Raw genomic sequence first — 9,192 nt, forward strand, 5'->3', positions numbered from 1 at the left:
ATGGGTAGATGACTGGGTGGATGGGTGGAGGGATAGATGGGTGGGTGAATGGATGGATAGATGAGTAGATGGATGGATGGAGGGATGGATGTATGGTTGGGGTGAATGGGTAGATGGATGGGTGGATGGATGAATGGTTAGATGGATGGGTAGATGGTTGCATGGATGGATGGATAGATGAATGGTTGGATGCATGGGTGTGTGTGTGGATGGGGAAGGATAGATGGGTGGATGGATGGATGGTTGCATGAATGGATGGGTGGATGGATGAATGGGTGATGAGGTAGATAGATGGATTGATGAGTAAAGCAGGAAACCCTTCATCACCAGTACTGCACCTAAGTGCCTGAGCTACTTTGTCCAGTGAAACTTAATGCTGAGAATTTACCAACCAGCTCTTCTGTGGGCTGCTGTGGAAAGTGTAAAGAACTGCGACCTTGACCCTACCCTTGAGAAGCCTCACAGTCTAGTAGAGGAGCTACGGTTTGTTTAAACATGGCCAGGAGGGGATCAACATGGAGTTTTGTTGAGCCCAGAAAGGGGAGTTTTGTGCTGCCCTCAGGACTGACCTTCTGTCCTCAGATGTTGTCACCAGAGACGAGTTCCTCAGAAAGCAAAAGACAGAGACCATCATCTACTCCCGAGAGAAGAACCCCAACACTTTTGAATGTATTGTTCCTGCCAACATCGAAGCTGTGGCTGCCAAGGTGAGGTGGGAGGCAGGGGGCTGGATCAGGTGACACCACCGGTTGTCTTTGTGGGGCCACCTCAGCCATAGACAAGGGTGGGGTGCAGAGTTGCTCTCGCCTCCCTGTGGGCAAGCCTCCTTCTTTTCCTTTTGCCTTCTGCTCCGTGTTACCTCTCCACATACCCTCATTCTCTGGGCTCCAACATGCACATTTATATTTTGAAACCACCTTCTGTTTCTGATGGTTCCCTGGCACTAGTGTTCTGATTCACATCGTTCAGGGCTGTACATGTGCCTAGTTGCAAGAACAAGGGCCAGAGGCAGGGGGAACATATATCAGGGTGAGAGACAGGGAGAGCGAATGGGCAACAGGAGTCATGGGGGAAATGGAGCGGCAGAAGGGTTATCGGCCGCAACGGAGGAGAGTCTTCTGGAGCCAGACAACGGGATCCTTGTGAGCCGCAAGCAATGAGTTCTTTCTCCTTCTGGGACCTTTCCAAAACAAAGCTATCAGGCCAGCCCCTGGGGGGGTCAGCTCTCCTGGGTGACCTTGGGGTGGGTAGGCAGAGCAGGTGCCCACTGGAGCTCCTCATCTGCCACCCAACACCCCCCATCCGCCACCCCACATTGTCACTCACACAGATGAACACATGGGCAGAGCTGTTAGCCAGCCTGGAGCAGTTAGTTTGGTTTTCAAGTCTGGGCCACAGCAGCTATAGGGAATTCTGATATTGGAGTGGACAGGGCAACAGTGGGCGGGGTCCGAGCTGAGATGGTTGTCCCTGGAGAGGGGAAGCCACCCAGTGGATCTGTGCTGTGAGGAGTCTGGGCAGTGGCCACGCCAGCAGGGAGCCAGCGAGCGCGGTGACCAGAAGGAGCACAGGGACGAGGGCATGTTCCGGGTGTGGAAATTCACTGAGCTGCACACTTAGGAACACACACACTTCCCTGTATTGACCTTCTCTTTCAATGCAGAGCATTTGGGCTTTGGGGGGTTTGTTTTTGAAGTGACACTTCCAGCAAAACAGAGATTGTCCTGCTTCAGAAGGGATGAGCTCATGGGTGCCCGAGAACCCTTGCAGATGCTCCCAGGACTGTCCAGTCCCACCTCCCCTTTCGAGGGTTTTCCACCCTTGACAGTACCAAGAACGCCTTTGTAAGCTGAGGGGAGCAGCAGGTGTTCTGGAAGCCGATTTTGATTTTGATTAAAACCCCTTCATGCCGCCCGCCTCCCCTCAGGCTAGGAGCCTCGGCTCTGCCGCTGCCCACCGCTGTGTGCAGCACTGTGGAACCAGGTGTCCACGCGATCAGGGGCTTGTCCTACAGAGGTCGGGCTTCCCCTTGGGTCTCTCCCCAGTGCAGCTGGGGGTACTCGGGGCTCTCGTCCCTGTCCCTGACCTGCAGAGCCTGGCCCTGCATCTCAGGCCCTGCCCCAGCTCCCCAGAGGGGCTGGAGGAGCTACTGACCACTGACTGCTGTGCTTGCAGGACAAACACTGTCTTCTGGAGGCCGGGATCAGCTGCACTAGAGACTTGATCAAGTCCAGGATTTACCCCATCGTGCTCTTCATTCGGGTGTCAGAGAAGAACATCAAGAGGTTTAGGTAGGGCTCTGAGACCTCTCCTCTCCCTGCCACACCTCTGGGGTCCCCACTGAGAACCACTGGCTGCGGGGTCCCCCTGCTCACCCCATTAGGGGGTCCTCATTGAGGACCTGACTGCAGTCCAAGGCAGCCACGACCTCCAACCTCTAGCAACGGAGACAGTAACACACACAGAACATGTCGGGGGGGTGGGGGGGGACAAGTGCTGGGAGGGATAGCTGCAGGACCCAGGTGGCTGGGGAGGGAAGCTGATGTGGGAGCAGCCCCAGAACAGTGAGGGCAGGCCAAGCAGGTGATGGCAGAGAAGGACCCAGACTTTGGGGTGGGGACAGCTCCAAGAGGCGGTGTGGTGGGCAGTGTGAGGTCAGTGACCTTGCAGCTGAGGGGTCCAGACCACACCAAGGGACATGATCCAACAGGACATAGAAGGCTCCCTCCAGCTGCTGTGTGGTTGGGACCACCCCTGAGCAAGAGCCAAGACCCAGATCCTATCTGGCAGGTGGCAAGGAAAGGTCTGAATCTGTGTTCAAGGTCAAGCCTGTGGTGTTTGTTGCAAGGTTGGCTGTGGGGTTTGGGGCCTGGCCACTACGTGGCACTATCCCTGACCTCACCTCTCCTATAGACAGCTACAAGGGAGAGGAAGAGAGGTTAGGCCACTTGCCTCTTTCACCAGATCTTTACTGGGCACCTGTTTAAGTGCTTGGCACCAGGAAACCCATGAATGAGCAAACGACAAAACTCCCCACCCCACCACTGCACACGCATTCTGATGGCTGCTGTCCAAAACCCATAAACGCCCATGTGGTGGTGAGGATGGGGAGAAGCCTAGCGCACCGCAGGCGGGAATGTGAAACCACGCAGCCGCTGTGGAAGACAGAGGGTCCGCACAGAATGGCCGTGTGATCCAGCGGTTCCACCCCAGGACATCTGCCCAGAAGAATCCAAAGCATCGTCTCAAAAAGATAACTGCTCACCCACAGTCAAGGCAGCCTTATTCCCAAATGTCCAAAGGCGGAAGCTGCCCAAGTGTCCATCAATGGATGGACAGACAAACAGAAGGTGGTCCATCCATGCACTGGACTATGACTCAGCCTTGGAAAGGAAGAACATGCTGGCACCTGCTGCCACCTGGATGAAGCTTGAAGAGATGAGGCTCGGCGAAATCAGCCAGACACAGAAGGACGAATACCATATGATTCAGCATCCGTGAGGCCCCTGGAGGAGATGGATTCACAGAGAGTAGATGGTGGCGCTAGGGACCAGGGATGGCGGATGGGGAATGAGCGTGTTTGTCGGCATGGGTTTCAGTTTTACAGGATGAAGAGGTACCAGAGGTTAGTGGCCCAACGAGGTGAATAAACTTACCATGACTGAACTGTACTCTTAAAGACTGTCAGGATGGGGACTTTTACATGCATTGTACCACAATTAAGACCAAGGAGGGTAATAGCTCCCCTGCCCCATCAGCTAGCCCTGAAAATGGAAGAATTAAAAAAAAAAAAAGTAAACCAAATAAAAGATTTTTTTTAAGTCCCACCTCTTTGGATTTCCACAAGTGACCAGAGTAGCAGGGTTCCCCCCCGCCCCGCCCGCCGCACAGCCCTGTGCTGGAAGGCGGTGGGCACCATGGAGACCCGGCGTGGCAGGTGACAGCCGTGGGGCGGGCAGGGGTCAGGTGGCACAGCGCCCTCCCAGCCCCCACCCCAAGTCTCCCCGCGCCTGGGCTCCCACGCGGCTCCCACAGCCCCCGTGTCCCCCCACCCCTGTCCACAGGAAGATGCTGCCCCGGCCGGAGACGGAGGAGGAATTCCTGCGGCTGTGCCGGCTGAAGGAGAAGGAGCTGGAGGCCCTGCCCTGCCTGTACGCCACGGTGGAGGCCGACATGTGGGGCAGCGTGGAGGAGCTGCTCCGGGTCCTCAAAGACAAGATCAGTGAGGAACAGCGCAAGACCGTCTGGGTGGACGAGGACCAGCTGTGAGGCGGGCCCCGAGTCTGAGCGCAGCCCCGGGGGGTGTCCGGACCCCAGCGGCCAGTGCCGTGGGGGCGAGGAGAGGCCTCTGTCCACCCGGTCAGGGGGCTCCCCCGCCAGGGAGCCCCGGGGCAGACGCAGCTGAGCGGGTGGACACTCAGGTGGGAGCGGGACAGGTTTAGGGCCCCCCCACCCCAGGGCTGACCTGGCCGAGTGGTCCTGCCCTATGGAGTCAGCAGGGAGGCCGGGCCCCATGATGGACACGATGCCAGGCCCGAGGCCAGCGGCCCCGCGGAAGCCTGAGCAGCGGATGAATGTAACGCATGGAACAGGGGTGCTACCCGTGGGGCAGGGACCTGAACGCCAGGGCACCCACCAGCCCTTGGGACGCTCCAAATACACGTTCCCCAGTTGGGGCGGAAGGGGAAACGTGCCATGCTATTATTTTTCTTGCATTAAAATGAAGACATTTCCTTGTTTTCAGCCTTTTTTAAAAAATTCATATTATTTCATCATTTGCAGAGGCATTCCACTCTTGCCGCCACTGTAACCTGCAAACCACTTCTGGAAAGCTTAAGTCAGGCCCTGAATTGTGCATAGGGGTGCAGGCAGGGAGGCCGTACATCCCTGCTTACCCAGGACAGACCTGATTTGTACCGGGGTTTTGGGTGCAATTCCTGGCAGCCCCCTCTTTGGCTAAGATATGTCCTGATTTGGGTGACAAGCTATCAAGCCACTCTGGGAAGGGCCTGTCCTTCCACAGGCTACTTGGGAGCCCCTACCTCTCCAACTCCAGCTCTGAGGCCAGGGCCCCTTAGTCAGCTCCCCCTGCACAGCCTCTCTGCATCTCTGCACATTACGTTCATACATGCAGCCTTACTTCATCTTCCGTTTCAGCGGGTAGGGGTCTTTGTGGGGTGTGCTCCCACTGCCCAGGAGCTGGAGGGGTGTGGGTATGTGCAGGAGAGCTGTGCTTCCCTCCCCAACAGATAGCAAAGGCCCTATGGGTTCTAGAGCTACTCTCCTCCTCGACCCCTTAATGCAGATTTTCCAAGTATGGACCCAACAGGGTGTGGCCAAAGCAGGCCACCATACTGAATATTCATAACCGGGTAGGTGGCAGGCTGGGCTTCAATTCCAGGTCTGTGGGTTCATGGGAACTATAAGAGCAATTGCTTGTTGACAACCCAATACCCACACTCCCTTCCTTACCAACAGAATCCTGTTTTATTCTGGGAAACTATGTACGGCTAAAAGACCACATATCCCAGCCTCCCTTGCACCTAGGGTAATCAAGAAAATGTAAGGTGACAAGGTTTGGAGGAAAGACAAAGCAGACAAACAGCCCTTCCTCTAGTGTCCTGCCTGGAATACAGATGTGATGGCTGGAGCTGTAGCAGTCATACTGGATCTTGAGGTGACCTTGAGAATGGAAACTGCACAGAAGATGGTGGAGCAGAAAGAGAAAAGGAGTCCGAGTTACAGATGGTGTGTTGGAGCCCAGGACTACACTCGGGTTTTGTTTGCATAAGACAGAAATAAATTTTTATCTTGTGTTCAATGGCTGTTATTTCAGTCTTTGGTTATAGCTTGAAGCAATTCCTAACAGATGCAGGAACAGCCCTTGGTCTTAAATACCGTGGGCATGAGTTGATCTGCCAGGTTTTTGCCACATATTCAAGATACGAATAACGAGTACACAAGCTTTTGATAAATATCTCAGTCTAAAAAACAAACGCTGTGGATCCTGCAGCATTTTGACCCTGAGAAGTCAAATGAGCACCACAAAGCTCAGGGAGGTCAGGGGCGGGGGGTCCGCGGTGGGGGTCCTGGTCCCCTCATCCCTCTGTGATGACAAATCGTCCCTACAACACTGAGATCCCAGTTTGCCAGGGAGAGCGGTGCCTTAAAAACAAAAGGCATTCTCCCAAGAGCCAGTTAGTGATGCTTTTTATTTTCTGAAACAGCCCCCAGAATCAAGCTGAATGTGCTAGGTCTGGAGGGGCCATGCTTCGGGAAGCCCAGCTATGGTTATTTAGGGCCGGATAAGCCACCCACCTTGAGAGGCGCTGTGGGAGCTGGAAGGCCTTCTGCTTCCATCTTGGTTGAGCTTTACATTGAACAGTAAATCTTCCCCAAGCCGAGGCAATCGTGGCTCACCACTCAGACCCCGTGTGCTTCCTCGTAAAGTACTTAGAGCCAAGGGGGCAGATGTGATTGCAAGAGGGCTCCAGAGTGAAAGGTCTGCTGATTTATTTATATTTATCTAACTTCAGATTCTCAGGCTTGTGCAGAATAACCAAACTCGTGAATTGCATGTAACTTGAGGGATGGGAGGAGACAAGAAACCACACGGGGGGAGAGAGACCTGAAAAAAATTTCCTGTGGGTTCTTTCCCCCCACCCCCAGTCCTGCCCTCCTCCCACCCCAAGTCATTCTCACCAGGCTCCAGAATGCAGGGCTGTGGGGCCGTGCGTATGCTAATAAGATGGGGCTGGAGGAAAGAAGGTCAGGATTGAGTTTCTGTGTTCTGGGTCAGTCCCCGGATGGAACCATGAAGTCAGCAGGAGGCTGGGGTTTGGCACCCCGGGGAATCGGTCCACGTGAGCAGAGAGCTTTCAAAGAAGCCCCCTGACATCATCTGCCGGAGCTCCGGGCTCTGATTTGTCAGCCGCCAGCAGCCCAGCTGTGGGCAGCTCCGAGGCTGCCTGGGAAGGAAAGCGGGGCCTGCCTGGGGCTGGGCGACCGCAGAGAGTGCCAGAGCTGTCTGCAAAGCCCGGCTGCGGCTCGAGCGATCGCACCAGAGTCTGCAAGCCGTGATTTCCCTGTGGAGCCGGCCCAGGGCTCGGGGAGGTGCCCGAGATGCACACTGGGGCTGGCTGCCCGCACCTGGAGCCCGGGGCCCAGGCTCTGGAAGGGAGCCTGTGCCAGGCTGATAACACTAGTGATGAATGCTTGGGCTACCTCCAAGGACACCAGCCACACAGCTCGGAGCCCCGGAAATCGCGTTGTATGTGTAGATCTACACTTTTCTGGGGAGACACTGCAGGCTTTCTCAGATTCCCCAGGGGCCCTACAATCCCTAGAAGATTAATGGCTGATGCTCTCAGGTTTGAGACATCTCAAACATTAGCAACTGTCTTTTGAGTTCCTACTCTGTGCCAACAAGCACTTTGTAAGTGTTCTTTTACTTACTGATCCGAAAACTTTTCTCCATTTTCTACAGGAATAAACAGGCCCAGAGAGGCTAAGTAGCTAGACCAAGGTCACACAGCTGGTAAGCTGACTTGCCAACTGCAGCCTCTCCGCTGGACCTTGCAATTCAGAGGCAGAGCCCTGGTGGCAGCTGCCGTGGCTCTCTGCTCTCCCAGTGACTGGGGAAGTGGTCAGCGCGGTGCCCGGGGCAGTGGCTGGCTTGGGGGCAGGTCTCAGGATGATCAGATGGGGGAGGATGTGGATTTCCTCTCTGACCGAGGCAGCCTGCTTGGGTTTCTACCTAACCAGGCCACACTTTGGGGGTGGGGAGGGGAGTGCAGGAGGGGATGTCTTTGAGCCCTGGCATCATGCTGCCCTCAAAACCCGCTGCTATCTAGGTTGATGCCCCACTTCCAGCCCCACTACCCTGCCTCTCCTGGATTTGTCTTTGGCCGTCCTGCCAAGGTCAACCAGGATATTATGGCTGCCTGATGGGGAAACATGGTTCCAAGCACCTGCTCCAGCCCCTATATTACCCAGAATGTTCTGCAGGGCTTCTAACAACATCCACGAAGTCTGCCCCTAACAGGAGTCCTGCATGGGTAACCCCATACATGGCACAGACCCCAGCACCCCCCGACCGGGTGGCACCCATTCATGGCCAGGGATTCCATGGTGGATGACCACAGCGGGCCTGGCATTCTGGTCTGGGACTTTTCTCATGGGCCTATCTGACCCATAGGGGCCGTCAGTCAGTGTATGGACAGCCAATTGCCACACCCTCTGGCCTTGGTTAAACTTTGAAGTTCTGAGACCCCAGCCCCTGGGGCTGCTCTCTGCTGCAAAGCCGTGAGCATGGTTTTTGAAAGGAGAGAAGCTTGTGCTGAGACCCCACTCCCCCTTTCCCATCCGGTAAGGGATACTAGTCCATCCAGGGCCTAAAGCCAAACTCACCCCCTTATATCCCAAACCTGCCCCACGCCACCCACCCCTGACTCCATCACTCAGCCAAAAAGCTGGGTGACACCAGCTTTCTCTCACTGAGTCTCCTTTTGTATCTTTCTCTGTGTCTCTGTCTCTCACACATACACCCTCTCCCCATCCCACACCTGTCACACTGGTCCAGGCTGACCTTGCCTCTCACTGACGGCTGGGACACCCCCAAACCACACATATCACACCCAACCACATTAGCCCTCTTGCTTTTCCTCTGGCTTCTAGGGCTCCCACATAGGCTGTTCCTCTTCTCTGATATGCTGCTCCCTTCACTCTGCCTAACTGCTACTCATGCATCAGGCGTCAGCTGCATTGTCAACTCTGGGGGAGGACAGCCTGACCTGACCTGACCTGAGGTGCACACCCATCACAATTCTCATCAGCCCATGTTGGAGTGACTCTCTCTCTTTTTTTTTTTTTTTTTAAGATTTTATTTATTTATTCTTGAGAGACAGAGAGAGAGAAGCAGAGACACAGGCAGAGGGAGAAGCAGGCTCCATGCAGGGAGCCCGACACGGGACTCGATCCAGGGTCTCCAGGATCACACCCTGGGCTGACAGTGGCGCTAAACCACTGAGCTACCTGGGCTGCCCTGGAGTGACTCTCTTGACTGTGAGCTTCACAGGGTGGACAGCAGGTCTGTCTGACCCCTTGGATCCAGTAACTGGGTGCTAGCAGCTGCTGGGATGGACATACAATTAAGTGCAAGTCATCGCATTGCCTTTGGCTCTGCCCAGGGTC

At 55.2% G+C, this 9,192-nt stretch overlaps 1 protein-coding gene across 3 annotated transcripts in view; it reads left to right on the top strand.

Moving 5' to 3' along the window:
• Positions 1-5,771, top strand: part of CARD11 (caspase recruitment domain family member 11) — a 115,255-nt gene extending 109,484 nt beyond the window's left edge. For all 3 annotated transcript variants that reach the window (XM_041746996.1, XM_041746995.1, XM_041746997.1), the window contains 3 exons: positions 583-707; positions 2,176-2,291; positions 4,065-5,771. In XM_041746996.1, coding sequence (XP_041602930.1) covers positions 583-707; positions 2,176-2,291; positions 4,065-4,269 — 446 coding nt within the window. In that variant the 3' untranslated portion in view covers positions 4,270-5,771. The remainder of the gene's footprint in view (positions 1-582; positions 708-2,175; positions 2,292-4,064) is intronic.
• The last annotated feature ends 3,421 nt before the right edge of the window (positions 5,772-9,192 follow it).

This window comes from Vulpes lagopus, chromosome 3 (genome assembly GCF_018345385.1).
Source record: "Vulpes lagopus strain Blue_001 chromosome 3, ASM1834538v1, whole genome shotgun sequence".
Taxonomy (NCBI): domain Eukaryota; kingdom Metazoa; phylum Chordata; class Mammalia; order Carnivora; family Canidae; genus Vulpes; species Vulpes lagopus.